The 27,462-nt window shown below is 43.8% G+C and overlaps 1 protein-coding gene across 2 annotated transcripts in view; it reads left to right on the forward strand.

The window, feature by feature from the left end:
- LOC103285776 (serine/threonine-protein phosphatase 4 regulatory subunit 1-like) overlaps positions 1–26,940 on the forward strand; it is a 79,011-nt gene extending 52,071 nt beyond the window's left edge. The window contains exons 7-20 of one of the 2 annotated variants that reach the window (XM_008141208.3): positions 5,861–5,968; positions 6,754–6,819; positions 8,934–9,092; positions 9,593–9,777; positions 10,789–11,231; positions 13,383–13,576; positions 16,658–16,753; positions 17,596–17,781; positions 18,010–18,171; positions 19,009–19,109; positions 21,267–21,387; positions 22,179–22,313; positions 25,079–25,220; positions 25,913–26,940. In XM_008141208.3, the coding sequence (XP_008139430.3) occupies positions 5,861–5,968; positions 6,754–6,819; positions 8,934–9,092; positions 9,593–9,777; positions 10,789–11,231; positions 13,383–13,576; positions 16,658–16,753; positions 17,596–17,781; positions 18,010–18,171; positions 19,009–19,109; positions 21,267–21,387; positions 22,179–22,313; positions 25,079–25,220; positions 25,913–26,070 (2,256 nt within the window). In that variant the 3' untranslated portion in view covers positions 26,071–26,940. The remainder of the gene's footprint in view (positions 1–5,860; positions 5,969–6,753; positions 6,820–8,933; positions 9,093–9,592; positions 9,778–10,788; positions 11,232–13,382; positions 13,577–16,657; positions 16,754–17,595; positions 17,782–18,009; positions 18,172–19,008; positions 19,110–21,266; positions 21,388–22,178; positions 22,314–25,078; positions 25,221–25,912) is intronic. The other variant, XM_028145070.2, reaches the window with a different exon arrangement.
- Positions 26,941–27,462: the final 522 nt, after the last annotated feature.

A 27,462-nucleotide genomic window follows, 5' to 3' on the forward strand; every position in this document is an offset into this window, starting at 1 on the left:
GTTCTCAGTTAGCTGCTCTGTGAGTCAAACGCCAAACACTGTGGGCACTGAGGTGTGCTTGTGAAGAGGTGACATGTGGGAGGAGAAGCAAATGGGACTGCTCTGATGCCCTTGTGTTTTAGGGCTCTCTTTGCACCATATGGTGTGAGTGATGCTGTGTCCATGTACATAAACACACTCTCAGGTCAGTGCCGTTCTACAGGAAGTGCTGCTCGCTCCCAGGAAGTGTCAGGCCTCCATAGACAGGTGTGCTTCTGTCCATTAGACTTTTCATTCTCATTGGAAGTTGCACTCTGGATTCTGATGCCAGCAACCCCAGTGCATGTGTGATTAGGACAATCAGAGCAGCCAACTAGATGCCTCCTGGGCATTCTTGAGTTGTGCAGAACAAATGACACGTTTCTTACATCCTAGCTTCTCACACATGCATGCATTTTGATTTGTGAAGTCTTTTTAGCTTGGCCAGAACATGGTAGTGATGCCCCCTTCATATGTTTGGAAGGCTTGCTTCATATCTATCTTCTCCCATCCAGCAGCTGAATTGTGAACTTCCTTTGTTTGTTTATTTCCCCTTCCAAATGGTGAACTTCTTAAACACAGGTGTCTTTCCACCATCAGCACCCAGCACAGTGCTGGACCCAGAGTCTATACTAAGTAAATTAAAAAAAAAATTGATTTCAGAGAAGAAGGGAGAGGGAGAAATAGAAACATCAATGATGAGAGAGAAACATTGATTGGCTGCCTCCTGCACGCCCCACACTGGGGATCGAGCCCGCAACCGGGCATGTGCCCTGACCGGAGGATATTGAACCTTGATTCACAGGTCGACACTCAACCACTGAGCCACACCAGCCAGGCAGTAAATGTTTTTAAATGAATGGATCGGTATAAACTGGAAGCACTGTATCCTGTAATTACATCTAGACAGCACAAACAGGCCACCAGAGACCAATTATAATTCCTCGTGCTTGCAAGAAGGCCATTAGCATTCTGAGATTATAACTAATTGTCAGAAGCCTATTTTTCTCTCCCAACACGTTTTCACATTAAAGCTTCCTCATTTTTTGTCGTCATTCCTATTTTTAAGCTCATTTTTATTTGCGCATTTACTTAAAAAGAATGTTGTGGTTATGTGCTATAAGGAATAGTTGGCTCCAAGCAACTAAGTAAAGATCGTCATTCCATACAAGTGGTTCCCAAGGCCACAGGACTATCATTTCTGGTCACTCAGTGTGCTGACTTCTAATGATTCAGGATTGGTTTTGTACAGGTAGTAATAGGTCATGTGGGCGGGGTAGGTGGGCAGGGTGGAGAGACATACTGGGCCCCCTTTAGTTGCCCGTTACCCTGGATACAGAAGCCTGGTGCTCTTGTTTTTGTTTCGGCAGCTCTGCCTTGCATCAGATGAGAGACACGTGTCCTCTGGTTTGGAAAGACACGGTCTTTTCCTCATTTGTGTTGTGGGGACAGTTTCCTCTTCTCCACCTTCCCCTCTTGTCTGCTGGGTGCAGATTCCAGTGGGCTGCCAATCCAGTGGGCCGCCAATCCAGTGGGCCGCCAATCCAGTGGGCCGCCAATCCAGTGGGCCGCCAATCCAGTGGGCCGCCAATCCAGTGGGCCGCCAATCCAGTGGGCTGCCAAGTGTGGACTTCAGAGACAGAAAGTCCTCCGCCCCCTGCCCTGCTTCCCCCCTTCTTCCCGTCATTCCTTCCTTCTTCCCCTTCTTTTGGGCCTTGGGGAAGTGGGAGATTTCTTAAAAGTTTTTTTTGGGAGGTCGTTTTTTATTTTGTTTTTAAACTGGTAGAAAAGTTGCAGGAATGAACTCCTGTATACTAGTTATCCACCTTCTCCATGGTTTATGTTCAGCGCCATTTGTTTTCTCGTGTTCTCTCTCTCTGTACATACAATCACCCACAATACACACACATGTAGATGCATACATACACAGGTGTATATATTTTTGTGAGCCATTTGAGAGTAAATTGGAGACATTGTACCCCTTTCCTCCTAAGTACTTCAGTGCATACTCCTAAAAACAAGAGCATTCTCTCTTTTACAACTATAGTGCATTGATCAAAATCAGGACAGTTCATGTTAAGATGTCATTTGTCCAGGATCCCACAGTGCACTGAATTGTCACGTTTCTTTGGTCTCCTTTAATCTGGAACAGATCCTGCGTCTGTCTTTGAATTTCATAATGTTAACCTGTTGGAAGAGTACAGGCCAGTTCTCTGGTAGAATGTCTCCCAATTTGAGTTTGTCTGATGTTTCTTCATGAGTAGATCCAGGGTCTGCCTTTCTGGCAGGATATCATGGAAGCGATGTGTACTCATGTGTAACATCAGGAGGCCCAAGACTTCTGTTTGTCCCGATTTTCATTGTATTAACTCTGGTGACTTAGTAGATAGAGGTGGTGTCTGCCAAGTTTCTCCCATGTACTACTTTGCATTCTAGAAATAATGAGAGTTACTTGGAAGCTATGTAAGTACGCTTTTCATCAACCCTCACCCCCTAGTACTAGCACCCAGTGATGGTTCTGGTTGACATTCTACTGTGAAGAGTGTTCCCTTCTCCATTATTTTCTAACATTTTGTTGAGGATTTTCACATCTATATTCAAGAGGACTATTGTAGGCAATTTTCTTTTCCTATTATGTTTTTGTCAGGTTTAGAATCAGGGTTATTGTGGCCTCAAAAATTGAGTTGGGAAGTATTTCTGTTCTCCTGTTTCCTGAAAGATATTGTTTAAGATTGGTGTTATTTTCCCCTTAAATATTTGTTAGAATTCATGGGTAAAACCTTTGTGAGATGGTTTTGATAATAGACTCAGTTCTTTATGTGGGGCTATTGAGATTTGTTATTACATTCGTGTCATTGGGTAAGTTGTATATCTTAGGGAATATAATTTCATTTAAGTTGTTAAATTTATTGGGGTAAAGTTGTTTACAATATTTCCTTATCTCTCTAATGCCTGTAAGATCTGTAGTGTTATTCCTTTCAGTTATGATATTGATAATTTGTGTTTTCTCTCTTAATTTTTTTTCTTGATCATCTTGCTAGGGATTTATCAATTTTATTAATATTCTCAAAGAACCAGTTTTTGGCTTTGTCAATTTCTTTATTGCTTATTTTCTTTTTAATTGATTTCTGCTGTTTATTATTTCCTTTCTTCTAATTATATGAGTTCAATTTGTCAGCATTTTTCTAGCTTTCTAAGGAGGATACAGTAATTTTAAGCCTACCTTTTCCATTTAGGGCTACACATTTAATGTTTATATTTTTATGGTATACTGACCCTTTAATTAAGGCATGACTTTTAAAAAATCTCTGGTAGTAATCAGTATTTTGTAGTCTACTGTGATATTACTATCACCACTCCATCATTCTTATGCTTACTATTTGTCATTGTATGTTTCTGTTCTTTTTTTGCTCCCAACCTGAAATGTTTTACATTTAAAGTGTTCCTGCTTTCATTAGCATATAGTTGGGGCTTGCTTTTACATCTAGTCTGACAGTTTCTGTCTTTTAATTGGAGTGTTTAATCCATTTATGTTTAATGTAATTATTGATTATATTTGGATTTAATTTTGCCATTTTGTTATTTTTTTTTCATTTGTCTCATTCATTTTTGTCCCTCTGTTAATTCTTTCCTGCCTTCTTTGGGAGTAGAGTATCTTTTTAGTACTGTATTTTAATTTCTCTACTGGAGATTTAAAAAAATATAGTACATTGTAATAATGTAGTTCCAGCCACTTTCTTTCCTCTCTGTGCTGTTTTTCTTTTTCATGTATACTATAACATATATATTACATTATGAACCTGATATCATGGTATTGAACATATATATTACATTATGAACCTGATATCATGATATCATCCCACAGGTCTCTGTGGGTCTCTTTTTTCTCCCCTATCATTTTTCTCTCTGATGTTCAGATTTCATCATTTTTATCAACCTATCTTTTAAGTTCAGTGAATCTTTTTGTCATCTGCAGTTTTTTATTTCTGTTGTTGTGCTTTCCAGCTCTAGAATTTCCATTTTGACCTTTTTTATAGTTTCTAATTATCTGTGATACAGAGATTCCCTATATTTTCTTCCTTGGGCATGTGTGTTTCTTTTATGCGTTGAACATGTTTATAATAGCTCCTTTTAAATCCTTACCTGGTGGTTGAAACACTTGAATCATCTTGGTGTTGATAAGGTAAAGTTCCCATTAACTGCTTTAAAAAAAATTATGTATCACTTTTTGCTGTCAATACATAGGTAGTTATTTTTAATTGAACACTAAACAGTATAAATGATACACTACAGAGGCTCTGGATTCCGTTTTATTTCTCCAAGGTGGTTTTTTATGTAGTAGGCAGTTATCTTGTCTGATCTCCAACTCCCAACTGTCTCCTTTGAGCAGCACTAAACTCTCTGTTCAGTTTGTTTAGTTTCTTGCTGCTGCTTTTTTGCTGGTTCCTCTGGGAACTACATGTGTAGTTTAGTATCAGCCAAAGAACTTGCTTGCACAGCTTCCCCATTGCAGTTCACCTTTAAATGGTAGCCTCCCCTCCATTTTCTGCCTTTTGGTTGCTCTCCAATGGTTGTTTTTTTATGTGTTTCTTTTTTTCTTTACGATTCTGTAATTGTTATCTGCAAGAGTTTTATGTCTGACCAACCTACTGTGTTATTACCAGAGTCTTGATTTTTTTTCTAGTTTTCATTTCTTTGATTAATTTCCTATCTTTTCATTCATTATGGCCCTGTTTTCATTTTAGTCCTTGGTTTTTACAATAGCTGTTTTAAAGTCCTTTTCATGGCAGCTCGTTCTAACATCTGGTCCTCGTTGGGTTTGTTTCTACTAACTGATATTTATCTTGAATATGGGTCACATTTCCCCATTTCTTCTCATGTCTGTGAATCTTTTATTGCCTGTAGTATGTTCTTGATGAAACATTGTAGAAATCTGGATTCTGTTATTTTTCTCTGAAGAATGTTAACTTTATTCTAGCAAACAGTTTAGATTCTGTTTCCCCTGCAGCTATCAGCAGTTGAAACTACTTTGTTCCTTTTGCCTTCAGGCTACTGCTTTTCTTTGTGGATCTGACCATCTCCCCGGTGCCTGCACAGATTAGAGTAGGATTTAATCACAGATTTGGGGGGCTTTCCCTTTCCTAGTTCTCTCATTCCTTCTTCCCAGGATTTCTAACCTCATGTGTCAGCTGCTTTGGCAACCTCAGTCTCTGTTCTCTGACTTCTTAAACCAGTTATACTATAGCTTTTGCTTGAGGTCCAGTTACTCTGCATTGCCACGCAGAATGAGGATGCCCCAGGCAAAAAAAGCAACAGCAATGCACATTTTACCCAGTATGGTTCCCTTCTCTCAGGGGTCTGCTCTCCTTTGTTTCCATCAACATTTGATCCATCTCCAGTGCCTACAGGTCACTTTTTGTACTGTGTCCAGCTCCTACTATATGTCCCCCTCACCACTCTTTGGTTTTGGTCACATTACTTAACCTCTTTGAGTGTTAATTTCCTCATTTGGAAAAATGAGGATAAATAATACCTTGTCATAGGGTTTGGGGAAGGTAAAACGAGGTATTGCACATAAATTGTTCACTTTTGTGTTGGGAACAGTGGGTCCCTCTAATGTTAACCCTTGAGCTTCAGACAAATGCTTATCTGAGTAAAATTTGAAAGATATTTGGCCTTTTATTGATCATAGAACTTGACGGAACTCAAAAGAAGGTGTTTTCTGTTTTTACTTCTTGGGTATTTTGGTAATATTTTGAATATTAGCTTTTGGAACCTAAGTAGTGATGTGCAACACATAAGCTTTGGTATTTCAAGTGACTGATTTTCTTCTTTTTTATAGATCATCTGCAAACTGGCTTCAGTGCTGAGCAAGAGCACAGTGGAACGCCTGCTGCTCCCTCGATTCTGTGAATTATGTGGTGATGGGAAGCTCTTTCAAGTTCGGAAGGTGAGCACATACAGTTTCAAAACTTGAAAAATTCAAACGTTAAAAAATTCAAAATCCATGCCTGTAAGGTTTCTGGACTTCCTCAGTAGACAGGGTCTGGAAGGAAAACATGGCCAGTGCGAACTGTGTGAGGAAAACATCTGAACAGCGTTGCCAGTTTTTACTGCAAGTAGGGAATGCAGAGCGCCCTGGGGGTGAGATTGTGTCTGAGTATGCCTGTAGTTCGCCTGTTGTTCCTAGGAGCGAGCGGACCTCGCTGACTGTGACCCAGTGCCTTTGCCTAGACGAGCAGAGCCTTTCATTTTCTTGGGTGACTTGCCCTACTTCCAACTCCTATCCTACCCCGCCCTCTTCCCTTTTCATCGCTTGTCACTTGGTTGTCAAATTCTTCCTTTTGAAGGCCAATGCTACCCTTCCCTGAACAGCCTCATCTTCCCTCTGGTCTCTCCTCATGACTCATCAACAAGAAGATGGGTCTCATTTGGTCTTATTTACCATGCGGAGAATATGAAGGGTCTCTTTTGCTCTCTCCTAACCAAATGCATTATGTATTGAGATCAATTAGGAGCCAGAAAGTGCTAGAATTTGGTACTCTATCGTAAATCTTCAGTTTCCAATGCATCGGAGGCACCTGGGCGGTGCTGTGTGGGCGATGGGCTTAGTGAGTGCTTGTTAGCTGCCTCACTAGAGGAGTAATTGCTCTCAAGGTCCCTGCTTGTTAGTCTGCACAATTTGTTAAAACAAAAAAAGATGAGAATAATGGGTATGCCTTTTGCCTTTTTAAGGTATGTGCTACAAATTTTGGTGATATTTGTCACGCCGTTGGACAAGAAGCCACTGAGAAATTTTTGGTACGTGAAGTTTTGCCAATTGTAATTGCTGATGCACTTGTTAAGGCACTTTAAAAATCCATCGTAGTTTTGTGTCTATGAGTCTTTTTCTTTGGAACGGCAGCTTAATTTTGCATTCATCAATTTCAAATTTCTTGACGTCTGAAGCTAATGTTTTTCATAAGCACGAGGCAGCTGGTCTGTGGAACAGAGTGGAAGCACCCCTGTCCTTCTTCCTGTGGGCCTCTTCTGTTCTTCCTCCCTGCTCTTTCTAGAATATTGCTCTACCACCTCACTCCTAGGCTTCAAAACCATGGGATTGTTTCTCGGTTTCCAGGGTAACATCCAGACCCTTCTTGGCCTTTCAGGTCCCTTCACAAGTAGCTTTCCTGCCTTACTTCCAGTCACCTTCCTCAGGTCTGAACATTGCCCCGGCCTGGGTGCGGCTTCCCCGGGGCCACGCATCTGAGTCATGGGGAGGGCGAGAGGGGGCAGGGCCCAGGGGTTCATATTTTTTATCAATTCCCTCACTATTCTGAGACACAGTGGGGTAAAGCGCCAATTCACGAGCCAGCCAGTGACTCTTCTGCTTGTTACTGCCCCTCTTCGAGCATCATTCCTACCTGGTGGGACCCTGCTCCCACGGCAGATGGCAGACCCACCTTGAATATGCATATGTCTCAGTCAGGTCCTTTCTGGCTTAGACTCACCCTGTCCCCCACTGTGTCAGAAAGAGTTCATTCCTCCCTTTTCAGCACCCCCAGGACAGTTAGTTTAGAGGACTTGTGTGTCCCTCTCCACACCCATTCTGGTCTGGCTGATTCGGGATCTTTACCCTATCACATTCGCCCTTCTTGCCTCCAGGTGCCTGCCTAGGCCCTGGCCCCTGGAGAACACTGCTCAGCACATGCTTGCCTCTGTATTTGACAGGATAACTAAGGGTTGAAACTTAACCTCAGAAAGTATAATCTTTAAATTGATTTGTAAATTTAAGTGCAGAAGCTTATTTTATTTTATTTTATTTGAAGTATAAGCCATGTCTCCCTGGCCAGTGTGGCACAGTTGGTTGAGTGTCATCCCATACATTCAATTCCCCTGGGAGATCAGGACACAGGCCCAGGTTGTGGGTTTGGTCCCTGGTTGGGGTATGTACGGAAGGCAACGGATCAGTGTTTCTCTCACATCAATGTTTCTCTCGCTGTCCCTCTCCCTTCCTCTCTCTCAAATAAATAAAAACACATGTTAAGAAAAGTATAAGCCGTGTCAACATAGTTCTGACCCCAAAGTAGTTCTTAGTGGGCTATCGCTTTGAGTACATAGGGAGTGCTACCCTCCACTTAATGTGTCTGAGTGAAGCATCATACTCACCTTTCCATAGCGGATATTCCCGTGCTCGCTTATGCTCATTTGTGGAGCTTTTTGCTGATTATTTTATGTTAAGATATTAAAAACAAATCATATTTTTAGACAAGATCGAGCACGGTCAGGATGGTATGGCTGTAGACCAAAGCCTTATTTTTAAAGGCAAAATTTTAAAAGAGGATATAATCATGACCTTTATACATATATAAAATGAAGATGTGTCAGTGGTTTTATTAAATATATATTGATGAGGGAACCAGTAAGATATGACAAGTGGTTTCATGGAGAAGTTAAAGTGCCATACGTGTTCAGACCCTGGGACCCTGAAGTGACCTTACAAACTGGTCACATCCAGGGAGATAAGGTTTGCATGTCCGTGGACAGTTTTGAACAATTTACCTTCTATCACTACATAACCTCAATCAGAGACCATGTGCCTGGATGGGTGAGCTTGTTGGGATGGCCGCTGAATTTCAAAGTCGTTCCCAGTATTTCTCTATAATCACATATTGAAGATTAGTTGTTCTGCCTTCGGGGTTTTTTCCTCCATTACCTTGTTCAATTTAACAAGTCCTTTACTGGAATTAAGAGGTAAAGGAAATGTTGCTTTATTCTGCTTGTCATAATTTCTATTGGTTTCAAATGATTCCATTTAGATTAGTATGTATTTCATTTTTTTGTCATTAATTTATGGATATGCCTTAGCTGCATCAATTAAAACAGGCTCTCCGGGTAACCAGATTTGAGTAGCATGATTTTATTTGCTTTGGTAGATCCCAAAGTTCTTTGAGCTCTGCTCAGATAATGTGTGGGGGATGCGAAAGGCCTGTGCGGAGTGCTTCATGGCGGTGTCCTACAACACATCCCCCGAGGTGCGCAGAGCCCAGCTGTCCCCTCTCTTCATCCGCCTGGTCAGCGACTCCTGTCGATGGGTAAGCATGGGTCTCATCTTGGCATCTGGACTTGTGACTTTTCAGTCACTGATTGTCACATTTAGACCTTGTGAGGCTTAGGGCACCTAAAATCTCAAAAGTTTTGACGGTGTTAAGAAGGTACTCCCACTGTCACATTTATATTGAACAAATCTCATAGAAATGAGAACTGAGAAGGGAAAGACTAGAACTGTGAATTGTTACTTCTTCTGTTCTGATCTTAACTATGCTGCAATGATTAAGAAGGTCTGTTCAGATGCTTTTTAAAGTCCAGAATTATTTGATGTGGGATTAATTGCCTGGAAGGTTAAAAACTACATGATAGTGCCAAATTTTTCCTTATTTTCTGTTGAAAATTGTTTATTTGGAATTTAGGGAATGCAGTAAATTTGCTCAGACATACTTTGACAGACAGTGAGTGGCCAGGTGATCTGCCCCCACTCAACCTGAGGTCAGACCTCGCGAGTGCCACATTCATGCGCTGTTCTCTCTGGTTTCAGGTGCGCCAGGCTGCCTTTCAGTCCCTGGGCCCCTTCATTTCCACCTTTGCAAACCCCTCCAGGGCTGGCCTCTATATTCGAGAGGATGGCAGTCTGAGCATCAGGTCATCACCTCAGAGTGCGGGGTCCAACTTCATGTGCAGGTCAGCCAGTGCCCGCAACTGTGTTGACGCCACCTCAGCCTGGTAAGCTCCAGCCCAATAATTACTAGGATCCCGCTTCACCTCAAGCGTCCACCTAAAATTCTAGCAATTATCTCCTCTGGAGTTTCAGTAACAGTGACCTTCTGGGCAAGATGGAATATTAGAGCTTTAATTATGTAAAGAAGGAAAAAGTAATTGCAATAATGGTTTTGAAACATGACTACTGGGTTATAAATAATGAAGCTACTGTGTCTCCTAAATTTAGATAAAATATTCATTGAGAGCAGTGATTAAATAACCTATAAAGAAAATTTTCTCTTACTTTTTGATTAATGAAGTTCTTTGGATAATGTACATGGGAAAAATGTACTTTTGTGCCATAGAATATTACATGCCCATAACGGTGAGATTCCTGACCCACTATCAGTAGACCCTACACTGTTTTCTAGTAAATTCTAGTGATTGATCTTGGATTTGTTAAATACATTTTCTCTAAGGATGGTGGGTGCATACTAACAAACCATTGGAGGTAGTAAACAGGCGTCTCTCCATTGGTAACATTACACGGAGTGTGAGAGTAGGTTACCCTCCTCCACCAAGACTCAAGGAGTCCCTGCTGTAGCCTGGGGCAGGGCTTCCTCATCAAGCCTTTCCAATGGTTAACCACCAGCCAGCACTTGCCCACTTCAGCCCCTTTCATTTTCTCTTGCCTGCCCCCTGGTGGAGGTCCTAAGAAGCAGTGAGTGCAGGTCTTGCTTCTGAAGGTGTGCCCGCAGAAGCTGGGCTCTTCACCACCAGTGTATACGTGTAGTGGAGGGATTGGCTGCAGCTGCGTGTGGCATTTTCAGTGTACATCATTCTTCCAATGGGGCAGAGGGAACTGCTTGGACCTCTCATCCTCTCATGACACTGTTATCTTCTGGGAGACACAGCATGCTGGGCGGCCAGGTCAGGAGGAGGACCGGGCTTGTGAGCATGTGGACCTGTGTTTGCCTACTTTACTTCCAATCTATTACTTGGTGCTAAAAGTTTGCCTCCCTCAATTTAACCCAGTTCAACACAGCCAAGGCAGATAGAGGCACATCCACCCATGGGAGGCCCATCAGGGGGCACCAGTGGTTTCCTGCACGTCAAGAGCTCCTGTGATGGCCCAATGGAAAACCCAATGGAAGACTCCGGCCTGGCTGAAGCCGAGGTGACCAGTGCCTTCTCGAAGCTCCCTGATATTAACAACCTCCCCATCAGCAGTCACCCTGCACCTGGTTCCTGGCCCTGCCCAGGGAGACCTGAGGATGCATTCAGTAATTTCCTTTATTGGCGAACTCCTCTCCCTGACATAAGCCAGGACTTGGAGTTGTTTCTGAGTGCGGCTGTGCCACAGCAAGAAGGCCGCTGCAGATCTGAGCCCGTGTGCGGCCGCTATGTGGCCAGGAGCGAGATTCAGAAAGTCCTCGACAGTTTGCAGGAGCACATGATGAACAATCCAGATGTTCAAGGTCAGTGTTATCCACAGTGAAAGGGGAGATGGACGGGGTATTTCTGGGGTGTGCATCACACTGGCCCGTGTCTTGCTGCATCTGTTCATGAACTTATCTTTGGTGACATTGTACACACATCTCACCACAGCCAGAACCTCAGCATCTCCCTGCAGGTAGCCGCAGGGGTCCTGCCTCCTTGCGAGCAGCGTGCAGGTCTGTCGTCAGTCCTAACAGGAGCGAGAGCTCTCGGGCGTATCTGTAGCAGTGGGGATTTTATTAGCTCCTCGGCCACTTTTACAATCTTTGCTGTGTTATAATGCCTTCTAGTTATGAACAGCTATGGCTGCTGCTCCTCTTGGGGCATTAACTCAGTCCTCAGCTAAACTTTGAGGTTCTGTCTCAGCAAGGAAAAGGACAGCTTCTTCTTTGGGTATTTTTCATTTTATGACTAGTACTCCCACTGAGCATCAGATCAGGGAGCCAGGCCCTGCAATCCATATCCATTATCACGCCTCTTCTTTCTTGAAACATTGCTATATTTGTATTCTTCCCTGAGTTGGGGAAATTGGAAAAAAACAACACTTGCTGCTGTTGCTGGGCAAAGATTTGTGACGCTTTCGGGAAAGGAAATGTGAAAATCCAGTTAGCCCTGTGATTATTCTTTGTCTTTAAATTGATAAAGGAAATTAAGTCAGTGTTTGCTAAAGGAATGAGCACATGTTACATATCACTTCTAATAGCCGTAGACAGAGGTCTGCTTTTGGAAAACGTATTTCTAAAACTGCATTAAATTCCATGCTGGGACCCGGCTGGGTGCTGGGGCAGCAGTGAGGACATTTGAGGTCCTCATGGTCAGGTGGAAGGGATGGCAGGGGCTGGGCCAGCAGTTTAGGGCAGAAAGCTGATTATTCTTGGGGACAGAAGGAATGTCTGGGAGGAGACCTTGCAGAGCAGTTGACATTTGACAAGGGCTTTAAAGGATGGCTAGGGCCCTAACTGGTTTGGCTCAGTGGACAGAGCGTCGGCCTGCGGACTGAAGGGTCCCAGGTTTGATTCTGGTCAAGGGCATGTACCTTGGTTGCGGGCACATCCCCAGTAGGGGATGTGCAGGAGGCAGCTGATTGATGTTTCTCTCTCATCAATGTTTCTAACTCTATCCTTCTCCCTTCCTTTCTGTAAAAAATCAATAAAATATATTTTTAAAAAATAAAATAAAGGACGGCTAGGAATCCACTGTACAGAGAAGTTGAGTGATGAGTCTCATAGGTTCTTTCAGGTCCCTGAAATTATTTTGTAAAATCTTACATGTACATGCATACTTAAATTCTATATAAAAAGGACCCACACGCTGCTTTAGTGCTCAGAGGAATCTGTGACCCCCAAAGATTCAGAAATAAGTGGCACCTTAGGTATTTGTAATTGGAGATGTTGCTCAGGCCATAGGGAGGCCCTGGTGGGTGGCACTGAGGAGGTGCTTCCTTGTTCTGGGCACAGCAGGGAGCCAGCTATATGCTCTAAGCATTTTAATGAATCTTGGGGTCTGTTGAATTTAACCAGTAGAAAACAGAATGCAGGAAATCTTGTGTGTGCATGTTTGGAGGTTTGTGACATGGAAACGTTTGTGTTTATGGAAAGATATGTAGATATGTCATCTAAACTGTTATGGGGGTCTCAAACAGTCATGCTGTGGACAGAAAGCATGAGCCGAGCAGGGTGAGCAGGACCATGACTCACTTGTGTGCACATAGCAGGATTGATTCCTGCACGTGTGTGCGCTTGTGTGCACCCGTGTATGTGTGGCGGAGATGGCAGCCAACCTGCTTTATAAATGAGGGTGCAGAACCCCCCTCCCTGAGTCAGTGGACCTCCCAGACATCGGCGTTCGGTAACATTGTATTGTCTTCCTGTGAAAGATGATGGAGTCGAGCTCTGATTTCCCAATTGAGGCACTTCAGGTTCAGATTTGATGCTGTGTGCGTGGCTGACGTTTAGTTGGAGTCGTTAAGGTTAATGGTGGTAAACATCACAGCCTGACTGAGTGCTCATTCTGGGACCCCAGAGCATGGTTACTGTAGGGACAGATGTGAGGAAAGTGAGTGCATGTGCGGTGTGCCCACATCCATAAATCAGATAAAGTTATTGAAATTCTCAAAACTTCTCTCCCTGCAGCTCAAGTTCAGGTGCTATCAGCTGCACTGAGAGCCGCACAGCTGGACTCTGTGAGTGAGCCCGAACGCCCGCTGGCAGACAATCTGAGTGCAGTGTCCCTTTTAGATCCCAAGCCGGCCTCTGACAGCTGGCCGGCTCCATCGGCCTCGTCCCTGCAGAGTGAGCCCTCCGTGGCCAGGATATTACCAAGCACAGTAAGTCTCTGGCCTCTCCCTCAGCCACTGAGGATGTGACAGAAATCTCAAAGCTGCTGTTTCTCTTATTAGTAGGTCCTGGTGGAGATGATAAATGGCAGGTTTAATTTTATTCTTAAGGTCATCTTTTGGATAACTAGACAACCAATCAATTGGGTGATTGATAACCCTGACTCTCCTCCACAGAGACAAGGTGGGGGACCAAAAGGACCTTCCCTCTTCTCCAAAGATGATGAGACCTGCTTCTTGGGGGAGGGGTTAACCAGATCACTGCTCTGTTTCACTGCCCACTCGGGGTTAGATCTTTGAGTAGGAGTGGAAAGTGAATTCCTACAGCCCCTCCAGGTTGAAGTTGACAGAGGCCTTAGAAGTTGATCACAGCCTCCAGCCCTCACCTTAGAGGCACTCTCTCAACACACGGTCACTCCTGCAGTGGCACTAGCATGCTGTGTCTGTGGGAGAGGTTTGGACAAGCCCACAGACCCCTCCTCCCTTCCCTGTAGTCTGGAACCAGCCCCGAGAGACGACTCCCATCCTGGGCGAGTGCCTTGTTTCTTAGTTCCATCTCTCCAGAAGCTTCCTAGCTGCTTTTGGTGGGAGGCTCCAGTGCCTCCCTAATTCCCACTAAACTTGCACTTGGACCACCTAGAGCTGGGGTCCTTCACAGGTCAGGTGAGACTAAAGAATTAAAATTATGGAGGGGCCCATGATCAGTGTCACGGGCATGTCGGCACCTTCTCGTTTTCATGTGCCTTAATGGAGGCCAGAGGCCAGAATACCAGTTGTTTCTCATTTCACACAGTTTGTAACTTGGTTTTAGCAATTCAACTAACATATCACCTCCCTTACCCGCTAGGCCTGCTCAGTAAAATTTAAATAGCCTAAATATAAAATGTTTAAGAGTTTGTTAAGGTTACTCTTGATTAGTAAGAAATAAGGTGATAGCCTATTTTGCTGGTTTGTTTAGAAAAATAGGCAAGAAAACTCACGTTACCCTTGTTGAAATCGTACGTGTAGGTAGATGGGAAGGTGTGGCCACGTTTACCTTGGTGGGACGGTGACAGTCTTCAGGCTTCCCTGTCATAGATGGAAGTGGACAAAAGAAAAAGAACCAGTTCCTCACCCTGGTGGGTGTTGCTCAGTTGTCAGAGTGTTGGCCCCACACTGAAGGTCTCAGGTTCAATTTCTGGTCATGGTCAAGGGCATGTACCTGGGTTGTGGGTTCACTTCCTGCCCGGTCAGGGTAAGTGGGGGAGGCAACCAGTTGATGTGTCTCTCTCACATCAATGTTTCTCTCTCTCTCTTCCTCCTTCCCTCCCCACCCCTTCCTCCCTCCCACTCTCCCTCCTACTCTCTGAAAAAGCAATGGGAAAAATATCCTTAGGTGAAGATTAACAAAACAAAACAAAACAGAACAAAACAAAAAAGGAACTGGTTCCACCACGTTGGCCCTTTTTTGAGGAGGTTTTAAAGGGCCCCTGTCTTTGGTTCTTGGTTTGTAGTGTGGGACATCAGGGGTCTTGAATTTGCAGCTTGACTCTTAGGTTCAAGGAATCAAAAAACTAAAAAAGGAATCGAAAAACTAAAAAAGCTTAACCAGTAAGGGCTGTGTTCTTTCGCACAGTGAACTGGAGAGGAGCTGAGGCTCGGGGCTGGCACTTCAGGTCCAGAACTTGACCCCATTCCACGTGTCCACTCTGCCATCTTGGCTCGCCAACTTAGTCCTGAAATGCCCAGTGGGAGGAGGGGCCTCCTTTTTCTGACTTGTCACTTGACTGCGAGGCGGTTTTCTGGGGAAATGACCTCTCAGCACCTCTGGGGCTGCCTGGACTTGTGGTGGTTACAGAAACCTAAGCTTGGCTCCTGAAATAAGTGCCGTACTTATAATTCCAAATGAAGGCTTTGGAATAAAATTAATTCCTGAAAGAAGAAAAATGATTTATTATTTATTAATCTATGTGAATTTATTAAGTTGGAGAAATTGAGGTCTTAGGTTATCATACCAAAGCGTTTCTGTTTTATCACGCCCTTTATTAAATAAGCAGTACATTTCAGTGGAGACCTTGGGGATTGAAGGTTCTGGTAGCGTGTCTCAGCCAACAGAGCGTCTATCGGTGTATTAATCGACTCTCCTGGATCATATATTGAGCTGATTTGTCAAAACCTATTAAGCTGGCAGGCAGTGTGACATTTCCATGCAAGTAGGGAACCCATGTTATGGTTGGAGCAGAAGGTCAGGCCCATCTCAGTTAACGTTAGTCAATGATCAGAGACCAATATGTCACCGTTGAACATTCTTGCACATCTTAATTGTTAACCTAATGTAAGGGTTCACCAGCAAATATGAAAAGTGTTTGTACATGTGAAAATTCAGAACAGCTCTCCGAGTACACGCTCCTCATCAATCACATATTTTCACTCAGATTAAATGAGTCTGCCAGTGCCTCTCCATCCTCTCTGAGGCTCAGCACCGATGCACTCTCCATTTCCTGGGCAGTGCTGTATGTGTGTGCTTCTCCATTTCTTGAAAACCTCGCCCTGCTTTCAGGAGTGGTCCATGACTTAAATGTGCAAGTGTTACTAAGGGCTGTGGTTAACCACACTGGAGGTCCTGGGGCTTGAAGAATGGTAAACACAGCCTCCATTTGTTGGTGCATGCCAGCGTTAGCCTGTCTTCTGTAAGGGCCTCAAGCAGTTTTGTTTTTTTAAAATATATTTTTGTTGATTTCAGAGAAGAAGGGAGAGGGAGAAAGAGATAGAAACATCAATGATGAGAGAGAATCATTGATTGGCTGCCTCCTGCATGCCCCCTACTGGGGGATTGAGTCCACAACCCAGGCATGTGCCCTGACTGGTTCATAGGTCAACACTCTACTACCAAGCCACACTGGCCTACCCAACATCATATAGAACTATGCAAATGTATTTTTTTAATACCTGGAGAGAGAGCTTGACCTAAAGGGAAGCTCTGGTCTTGGTTCGCATAAGTCATTCCTGCCATTGAAAGAGGGTTCCTTGAAGGGGCAGTAGGACAGCTTCCACGGCAGAGCCAGTTGGTAACATGACCCGTCCCTTTTGCAGAATCCAGGCGAGCCCTGCCATGGAACCCGTGACCATCTGGGGACCCTGCAGAGGCATGACCCCGTCCCACTTGAGGAGAATAAATCTAAACTACAGGTTTGTTCCTTGAAAAGAAAGCAGCTTAAAACTTTACATTTCTCTGGGAGTTAAATTTAAGAATGGACACTGGAAGCAAATATTTTTCTTCCATCAATATTCATGACATATCATACTTTACAATCTGTGGTGCTAATATTTCCTCTCTAATGTAAAAAAAATAGTAAACTCCAAAGTAGTGTTTAAAATCTTGAGTAATCTAGAATAGTATTTTAAAGTAAATCAAACATAAGAAAAATTTTGACATCTCTGCACAAATATTTAATGTCTATTTATACAAGTCATTTTGTTTCTTTGTGTGTGAAAAGTTTTTGATGGCTTTTTTTTTTTTTTTATCAAACTGTGCTTGGCTTTGTTCTGTCTTGTGGATTGCCTTCTTGTGCTATGTGAGTTCTCTTCAAGGCTTTTAATTTTTGCATCCCATTACCCTTACGGAGACAAAGGTAAGGGGGTGCTGTCTCATGAAGGCAGCATTCCATCAGTTGGAAAGAATTAATAATGGTCGAGTGTAGGGGCTCAGGCCCTATGTGCTGGGGGCAGTTATAAGAAAAGATAGTTTCCATTCTCAAAAGCCATGTGCACCAGACAAACCAACATTCTAGACTGTTCTTTATGACATCAAACATTGGATGAGTTTAGAAAAGGTGAGTGTGGACATTGTTTTAACTTCAGTCCAAGTAGAAAACTGGAGGAACAAGAAGTTCACCAACTTGAAGCTTCAGGAAGGCCTCTTGCATTTTCTGATTTTCTGTTTTTACCTCCAAGTTCCAAACTCCTTGCTTTTTGTGTCTTCTCTTTCTTTCCAGCAAGCATGATGGTTTCCTCTCTCTCCTGTTTCCCAGGATATTATTCCTCAGCCCCTGTTGGATGAGTATGTGTCGATGACCGACCCAGCTCGAGCCCAGACTGTTGATAGTGACATAGCCAAGCACTGTGCATACAGCCTCCCAGGGGTGGCGCTCACGCTGGGCAGGCAGAATTGGCACTGCCTGAAGGATACATACGCAACACTTGCTTCCGACGTGAAGGTAAGAGTCGCACATGAGCATAAGTGAGTCATCTGATGAGGAAGCTGCAGCTGGGCTCACGGCCTGAATTTACGTGGTCGTGGCTGCCACGTTTACTGGTCTCTGAGAAAAGAAAGCTTTAAGTGGCCAACACCTGGCAACCTCAGTTTTACTCCAGAAATAGCCCTCACCTTGTGGTAACATGGCGCTGTGCTTGCTTTCCGTGGCTTCTGTCTGCTGTGCACCCAGTGGAAGGTACGTAGGACCCTGGCCTTCTCCATCCATGAGCTGGCTGTGATTCTCGGGGATCAGTTAACGGCTGCTGACCTGGTACCCATCTTCAATGGATTTTTAAAAGACCTGGATGAAGTACGAATAGGAGTTCTTAAACACCTGTATGATTTCCTAAAGGTAGGAAGAAGGATTAAAAAAACAAACCTCTCCTCTTCAAAACAGTTGTTTAAACCCTGCATGTGTAGAGTATCAGAGGGGGAAAAAACCACCACCCACAGGTGTCTGTGTTTTTCAGTTCAAACATACCATCCAAAATCTTAGAGTAGGTGTTGTTCTTTTGGTGATGGGAGATGTTGTTATGCCTCTCCTCCTGTCTCCCTGCACCTCCGAGGTCTAATTCTGCAGGGCTGTGGACAGGTAGGCCAGCGTGCTCCCCCAGTCAGTGGGGGTCTGGCCCAGCTCTGAGCCCGGCTGGAACAGCTCACTCTGCATGCAGGGCTTTTCTGCAAGATGTTGCTGCTTCCCTGCCTTTTTTTTTTTTTTTTCCTAAAGGAATGATGAGTGCAAGAATAAGAATTTAAAAATGACAGAGAAACGAAGTACATGCATCCCTGAGTTGAGCTGCCTGGAAGGGCTTTGGTGCCCAGCTTAGGTTCTCCTGTGGCACAGGAGCCGGCGAGCAGGGCCCACTCCCGGGAAGCAGCCATGGTGCTACCTCATGAACACACACAGACGGGGCTTCTCAAGGCGGGAGTCCTGCAGGAGGAAGAGCTAGGGGTACTGGGGACACCCAGGTCTCGCAGGAGCCCAGGGAGAAGGCTGGAGGCACTCACGGCTGCATGGCGCCTGTTCACAGCAGCATCCACACAGCCCCACTGGGTGGTCCAGGCAGCAGGGGAAGGCACAGTTCTTGCTGGTGACAAACGTATAATCTGAAGTAAAATGCAACAGTATATGTGGGCTCATGTTGAGGGATTATATATTTTTATTTATATATACATTTTTAAAAAATAGTTGCTTCATGAAGACAAGAGGAGAGAATATCTTTATCAGCTTCAAGAATTTGTAGTGACCGATAACAGCAGGAATTGGAGGTTTCGATATGAACTAGCAGAGTAAGTAAAACCTGTGTGGGGCTATGAGAAGGCAATTAGATGGAATAAGTCTTCATTTTCCTACCTTGTAATTGATTTCTAAACTAGCAGTAATAGTGTTCTTTGGGATAAAGAGATTATGTTTTTATTAAGGGATAAACCAAACTCCAAAGCTCTAAGTTACAAATACCTCTGTCTCCGGGGAGACATTCATTTTCAGATGAAGACAGGGCCCGAGTCACTTTGGAATTAAAGTGTTCTGCTGTTCTATAAAGCAATTTATTCGAACCAAATAAAAGATGAATCACCCACTCTCCAGTATTTTCCTATTAATCGGAGCAGTTTTTTTGCCAGCGCTTTCTTGAACATTCTGAGTGTAGCCTTCTCTGCAGGGCACAGTGTGGTTTAGGCACTTCAGCTTCCAAAGAACATGACGCTGCAGTGAGAGATATGAAAAGGTCTAGCGCAGATGAGACCATTATTAAATAAAACCGTCCCCCAAGGTGGCTCAGATCTGTACCTCATTTTGTGTGTGAAGGAGTTATTTAATTCCGTCTGTGCCGGTGAAGGGAAAGGGAAAGGTTTTAGCGATTCTAATAGAGTGAAAGCATCACTTTAAATAATTCTCCTTCCCGAGGTGCATAATGTGATTTCCACAGTATCGAGTGGATTTGTTTGTGGTGGTGGTTGTTTGGGTTTTAGTTTTCACCTTGTCGAGATTTATTTCAGTATCTTTAGTTTTCATTTTCCTGCCTCTCAACTAGAAATCTCTCAAATAATTATCTTCCCTGTAGAAATCCATCAAGCTTTTGCAGCTATTCAGGATATGATTTGGCCGATGCCGGGGGCAAACTAAAAGATTTTCTCTTTGCTGTGATCTTTAATCATTATGCTTAATTTGAGCGATTGAGGTTTTAGTCATTATGCTATGTTCCCAGCGTATATAAGAGAACAGAGACAAAAATAGGCCCAAGTTTTTCATGAAAGCATTGTGCCCTCTAGCGGCAGTGTGCGGAAACTCGGCCAGGTCCGTCTCGGGGCGGGCTGACCAGCTTTCCAGGGCTGGTGCTGGTGCTGGGGCTGGGGACTGGGTTGGGGGCGGAGAAGGGGACGCAGCTGGGGATGGGGATGGGCTGACGTGCTTCCCGGGAACGGGGACGGGGTCAGGGGGCCGGGGATGGGCTGACCTGCTTCCCGGGTCTGGGTACCAGGGGCCAAGGGACCTGAACCCGGACAAGACCGGTTTGGGGATGGAGCTGAGGTGTGGTGTGGCTCGGCTAGCATGGCCCGGCAGCGTTATCTCTGAGCGCTGTCTCCCATATCGGCCTTGGTTATATTGAAGCCAAAGCCACTGATAAGAATTCTGTGCTCCTGTGCCTGTGATACTGGTATCATTTTCCTGAAAACAGTGCTTTTTGATATGAAAATATTCACCAGCACTCCTGGCTTCTGCTCTAACTTCCTTCAATCTCTTTTTCATTTCCTTTTGTTGCCAGTGTGGAAATAATGCCATTTATTTTCATAGCCTTCTCCCCATCCCCATGTATAAAGCAGTGAGAGCTCTGTAGCTGATTTCCCCACCAGCCCTAGGATGAATTCCCCCCTTGGAGTAAATCGCTGTTATTTCTCTCCAAGCGGACCGGCTGCGTTTGAAAAGCTCTGCAGAGCCGCAGCCGGCCAGCAAAAACAGAAATTTAATGTGCAGCTCCAGGATCACTGTGGAGGCAGTGAAATCTCATCAGTGTTCCTTCGTCTGTTGATCTTTGGGAATTTCAGTGTTCTGGCTATTTTTAGGTTATCTGATTTTTAAAGTTTTATGTGCTTTCCAACTGATAACCTAAAATTGAAATAGTAAATCCCTATTCATAAATTTCTCAACCCCTGTTTTACCAAGTTTAATTTATGTCCTTTTTATTTGATTTGTTTGTGTGTATGAAATGAAAAATTCAGATCCCCCCCCCCCCACACACACACACTTTTCTTTGCGTGGCCATTTCACTCAGTGCTCTGCTTTCGGCATTTCCTGGACTGGAAGCCTCCCTCCGTCTCCATTGCCCTTCCTCCCAGCCTGGCTGTTGTTGTTTTTTTTAAATCTATAAGATGAAGTAGGAGTAAAGAGAAAGAAATAAGATGGGTTTTTTGCCTCCCAAAACAATTTCTTTTTCTTTTAATTTTCAGGCAGCTGATACTGATTTTGGAACTCTATAATCCCAATGAGGTTTATGATTATTTAATGCACATTGCCTTAAAGCTGTGTGCAGATAAAGTTTCCGAAGTGCGGTGGATCTCCTTCAGACTAGTAAGGAATCATGGCCTTTTCTGTTTATGATTTTTGGAAATATGGATATTTATGTCTCTTCCATTTTTAACTCCTTTATTTTTTTCTGGGCTTAATTTGTCAGTTTACCTATGAAACCAGCTTTTATATTTTGGAATTAGGAACTGTATAATAGTTTTACCAGTTTGTAAGATAGCCTTTTTGTTAAGCTGTATGTTTCAGGGATGGAAATTGTGGGTAAATCATTTTATAAATGAAACCCTTTAAATAGTGGCTTAATGTTTCTGTTAAACCCGGGTTGGGTTTAGTCTACAGCATGATTTTATAGAAAAGTAGTTAGGAACAAAGTAGATCCTATTTGATATGGGTTTATACCAGCTGAAGACTGGGGGTAAGGGGGAGAATCTCATTTGAAAATATTATTGATTTACTAAGATATTCTAATGGTGTTAAAATTTTATAAAAATGACATGTTCTGAAAGATAATGATTTAGCTATTATGCAAGGGGACATTTTCTCAGGTTTGGAATCTTAAGATTAATAATGTATTCTTTTAGTTCCAGTCCCTTGTTAAATTTTATTTTAATGAAGGGCTTTATGTGTGTTTGTGTCTGTATATTTCTATATATTTAAACATTTTTTTCCTCTGTGTTCTAATGATTACTATAACAAAAATTACTTTCTCCCATGCTTATAAATTTATTTTAAAGATGGAAGGGTACATAAAAATGTCTAGTTTCCATATAAAGTAGTATTCATAATTCAAATAGATGGCAGCATTTTACATTTGCTCTTCTGATTTTTTTTCACAGGTTGTGGCAATTCTGCAGAAGTTCTATTCAAACAGTGAAAGTGCTTTGGGGGTAAATTTCATCAATGAACTCATCCTAAGGTTCCGGCACTGTTCAAAGTGGGTCGGAAGGCAAGCTTTTGCTTTCATTTGCCAGGTGAGCCTGGCCTGGGGGGAATCTATGAAGAACCCTGGCCTGAACTTGGGGATCAGTGGACCAAACCCCCTTATCTCACAGCAGATTGGAACCAGCCCGGTCAGGCACAGTGACTCAGGGTTTCCCAGCCTGTACATGCACTTGTCCTGTAGATGTTGATGGAGCACCTACTATGTGCCAGGCATGCTCTTGAGGCTGGAGACAGAGAGTAAACAAGCTCCTGTCCTCCCCCCTCCCAGCACCTTCCATCGTGAGGTGAGGGCCAGACCCAGAGCCCTGCTCCTGTCATGTCCAGTCCAGGGCTGTGTGCATCTCTGCCCCTCACCGTAGCCAGCTGCCTAGGAGGGAAGGGGGTGTAGTGAAGGACAGAGCAACAGGTTAAGGCAGAGACTATTTAATATTGTTTAAGTGAAGTTCACGTCAGCCTGTCCAGCTCCTCAAATCACCCTCTCTACTTAGCATCTTGGACATGAGGGTGTGCTTCACGTTTGGCTGAGGAGGGTGGCTGCCTCTGTGTGCCAGGTGTCTAATCCTCAGGAATAAGATCTACTGTGTGTTGAGCTTGGTACATCCATTTAAGAGCGATTTTTAGATGAAACAGTTGAAGCCCAGAGAGGTTAAGTAACTCGCTCAACATCACACAGGAAGTATTTTATGCTAACGTGCTATTTTAAAAGTCTTAACCTTTCTTTATGCACATTTTCAAGCATGTATGAAGTTAGAAGGACTAGTGTAATGAATCTTGGAACTCGCCACCCAGCTTTGTCAGCAGTACAGGAAAGCCATGATTGGACTCCACCTGACCTCAGACCCCAAAGCCCCCCTTCTTGCCCTCCTGACCTCTCCCACCGAAGGACTCACCAGGGCCCTTGTTGGGCTGGAGGGGCGTCATAGGGGCACTTTGGCCATCACTTTGAGCAGTGCCAAATTCATAGGCTTGTAAAGAAGTTGGTGCTCCAAATAATTTTTGGAGAAAGGGTGAATGAGGTGTTTTTGCTTTTATCTTTAAACTAGTGATCCGGTACATGGATTTGTGCACATTGAAAGGAAATTAATTAGAAGGTGGCTGGTGGGGTGGGAATGGGCGAGACGGGCTGGACATGCCCTGGAGCCAACCTCCTGTGGTCCCTCCCTGGTGTCTACAGAGTCACCGGGGTCTCTCCGGCCAGAGGGGTCCCTCAGCCTGGCCTGGCATGTGGGGATCGGGCTGAAACTGGCTCTCTGACATCCCCTGAGGGGTCCTGGAGTGCGAGAGGGCACTCTGCAAAGTTGTTGTCGTACAGGGTGTGAAATGCAAATGCAAGTGTGCAGTAAACCAGATCCAGGGCCTACAGTGCCCCAGCAACAACATAACCCATGGCCGAAGGTGGATTCATGCAGCCCTGCGAGGAATTGGGCTCCCTCCTCTCTGGTTTTGGGGTGTGTCACCCAAGAACCACTGCTGCCAAGTCACTGCAGCTCGGCAGCTCCTGTGTTGAGCGTCTGCCTCCTGGTGGTCAGTGTGCATCATAGCAACCAGTCAGATGGGTGGAGGGACACTTAGTATATTAGCCTTTTATATACATAGATTCATCTCAGATTTAGAAACTACACGATGAAACAAAAGTAAAAGATGTCAAACCAATTTTGTTCAAGAACAATTTTTTTTGCACTTTTACTAGATTCATCATTAAAGATTTAGAAAACCCACAGTAACACGAGTGCAAGGAAAGGGCGCAGCCAAGACTCCCTGCGAAGGGTCATGTTGATTGTTACTAAATGCAGCCCCAGGGAGAGAGCACCGCCTGGAGGTTGAGGGTCGACTTAGAGCCAAACCACCGGTTGGAAGCCTTGGGTCAAGCAGCCTCTCTGCACCGCCTTTGCACCTGTGAAATGGGGGGCCGGGGGGGCAGCGGTCAGTGCCTGCCTCCTGGTGTGGTCCTGAGGCTTTAATGAGCTGATGCTTCTGAGTCACCGTCACGTGCCGACACCTGGAGGACACTTAGTACGTGGTAGCTGCTGCAGTCCCCAGCAGTGGGAAGAGCTGTAGGAGTCAGTTCTATAGATTCCACACACCTGGTTTGGAATCTCCACCCTGCTGCTGCTTGCTGGTCACTACCACATTGGACCAGAATTTCCTCACCTGTAAAACTAGGCCGATTCTGACTCCCAGGACTGGCTGTGAGAATTAAACGTGCGAACACCGGTAGGACTTCTTAAGTGGAGAAGCAACGAGCAGATGCTGGTGGTGATATAGGAGCCTTGTTAGTTGTTTACCAAAGCTGGGCACTGGATGGGGTCAGTGGTCTGGCTGTCACTTGACAAGTGTGGCCCCTGCCCTCAGAGCTTGGGTTCCAGGGAGTGACGGAGGTGAGGATTCTCCACCCTTACTGGTGGTCACTACGCTAGCCTCTGCAAGAATGAGCTGCCATCCCCACCACCTTGCCATTGCACAGATGAGAAAACGGAGGCTCAGGAAGGTGAAGCAAGGCCACAAAGGCAGTAAATGACCAAGTCAGGTTTTGAACCTGGATCTGTCTGACTCAAAGCCTTTGCTTTCTCCACCAGATATTGTACCACTTGTACCTCAGTGCTTGGTGAGGAGTTACAAAATGTTAACTGTGTTTCTGATCACATCAGTGGTTGAGAGTTTTAAATTAAGACACAAATGCCCCCTCAGACCCACAGATTCTGAAACTGCTTCTTTGGGATTACAGAAGTGGGTGTTTTGAGGAGAACCGTGCTGATCACCATTGAAATGTCAGTTCTTTGTCTTTTCATCACAGGCAGTGGTGAGTGAGGAGTGTATCCCTGTGGACCAGTTTGTTGAACTCTTACTCCCCAGCCTGCTGAGCCTTGCCTCAGACCCTGTGCCCAATGTCAGGGTGCTGCTCGCCAAAGCTCTGAGGCAGACACTCTTGGACAAGGGTACGTGCACCAGCTTTCTGAGCTTACACATCTTAAACTTTATCAGGTAGCAATGAGGTTTCCTCTCTAGGAAATCATGGCAAGTCATGTGATAGCACACTTCCGGTTTATGATATAATAACTTCACTTTCATGTATATTTTATGTTATTCATAAAAGGACTGAGGAAATCAACATGGTTCAGTTTTTACATTTAATCAACATGCTAAAATGCAAAATATTACATATCTTGTAGAAAAGAAGGAAACTACAAATTTTGTTATGATATAAATATTATGAAAGGTAGCAAATTTAAGCCTGAACCACAAGTAGGTTTTAATGGTCTGGTTTTGTAGTCAGTAAGAAAAAATACATTGCTCAACCCGGTCAGTTATTTTCACCTGAACAGGACTTAGTATAAGGTAGGGACCTTGGATAGTTCACTTCTACTGGAGGGAAGAAAAGATAATAGTGAAAGTTTTTTAGTTATAATTTTCTAAATATGCCTACCAATTCTTAGGAGTATATCTTTAAAATTTAGGATATACTCTTTGATTAAAGCAATTTTATCACTTTAAAGGACTTATTTATATGATAATTCTTTGAAAAATGATGTATTGTCCTGAGATTTGGTTTAAGAACCCCCAAAGGAGAAGATGTTTTAGAACACAATTCATGGCACATGTGATTCAAACTCATCATTTCTCTCTCTAGCATACTTTAGAAATGCCGGCCACCCTCATCTTAAAGTCGTTGAAGAGACCATCTTAGCTTTGCAGTCAGACCGGGACCCAGATGTCTCCTTTTTTGCCACCCTGAAGCCAAAGCGGGGGAATCTTGTGGACACTACCATGCTGGGGAAACAGAATTGAGCTCTGGGATTGCTCACAATCGTTCCTTCTGTACTCGGGGCACATTTCTCATGTAATCGGACCTGCTGAGGGAGGGAAGCTTCTGAAACTCTGACATCACACAAATGACCCCTTTCCCACATGCAGTCCTGGGACTGCACCTGGGACCGGCCTGTGCCATGCTTCGGCGCCTCACCTACCTGATCCAGGGTCTGAAAGGTCCTAGAACCAGGTGGTTAAGTGGGTGTGGGGCCTCCATAGCCTCAGGTTACTCATAAGCAGTTTGTTTTCTCTATTATAGACTATATTATTTAAAGCCTCCCCAAATAAAGTAGTTTATTAGAAGTTTTTCAGTCTTTAAAGACTTGCACATTTGGCTGCCTTATGCTTTCCTATAAAATGTAGTTTATGGTATTATATTTAATTTTTATCTGAAATGCTGTACATATGTAAATAACTCTTGACAGGAAGAAAAGATATTAATGTAATATTAGCCTCCTATCAGTGAACAAAACAAATACATCATTTAAATTTATGCTCCACTTTGAGTTGTGGCAAATATAGCCCAATTTGTTTACTTTTGAAAAATGCGATAGTTAAAGAAGTCTACTAAAGAATGATTTGTGGCAATCTTTCTAATGTTGTATGTTTGTTATAAACTCTGGAACTTTTCTTCACCCCCTTCCCTTCTTGTAGGATTGTAGCCATAAAGCTATGTGTTGGTCTTTGATAGAGGTATATTGCAGAAAGAATTCATTTTTAGGTGGATATAGTATCATATGCTTAAGAACTCAAGAGGGAAATTGGTCATTGAGATGCATGGACATTGCCTTTATACTTAATGCTTTAGAATCTTAACCAAAAAAAAAAAAAAAAAAAAGGAAACCAGTTCTGATCAGTCCATATACTTGCCCACAAATTCCAGTGGTTTGGGATATTAAATTATGATACTCTGGTACTTTCAACAATAAAGATAAATTTAAAAAAATAAATTATGACACTCTTCAAATTGATCTAAATATACAGAACTTAGATTTCATGCTTTTACAATTTGAACCAAGAAAGATGCTCTAGAATTTAAATAGTTTTTTTATTAGTAATTCAAAGTTCTATAAACATTAAATTCTGTATGCTCATGTTACTTGTGTTTCCGAGTGTATCTTCTCAAAGGTGGGCTTAAGGGAAGGAAGGGGCTGCCCAGAGAGGCCCAAGGGCAGCTGCCAGGGCACGTCCGCTGTGTCACGCTTCCCTTGGAGCTTTTGTTGTCTGTCTTTTCTTTGTTTTAAATAAAATATTTGGAGCCACATATTGAATTCCCAGGTGTCCAGGATCCTCTCCCCTCCCCCCAGTTCCATGGAGCTGCTGCTTGGAACAGAAAGGGAGGCATTTCTGGCACCAAAGAAAGGATGCACT

This window comes from Eptesicus fuscus, chromosome 12 (genome assembly GCF_027574615.1).
Source record: "Eptesicus fuscus isolate TK198812 chromosome 12, DD_ASM_mEF_20220401, whole genome shotgun sequence".
Lineage (NCBI taxonomy): Eukaryota > Metazoa > Chordata > Mammalia > Chiroptera > Vespertilionidae > Eptesicus > Eptesicus fuscus.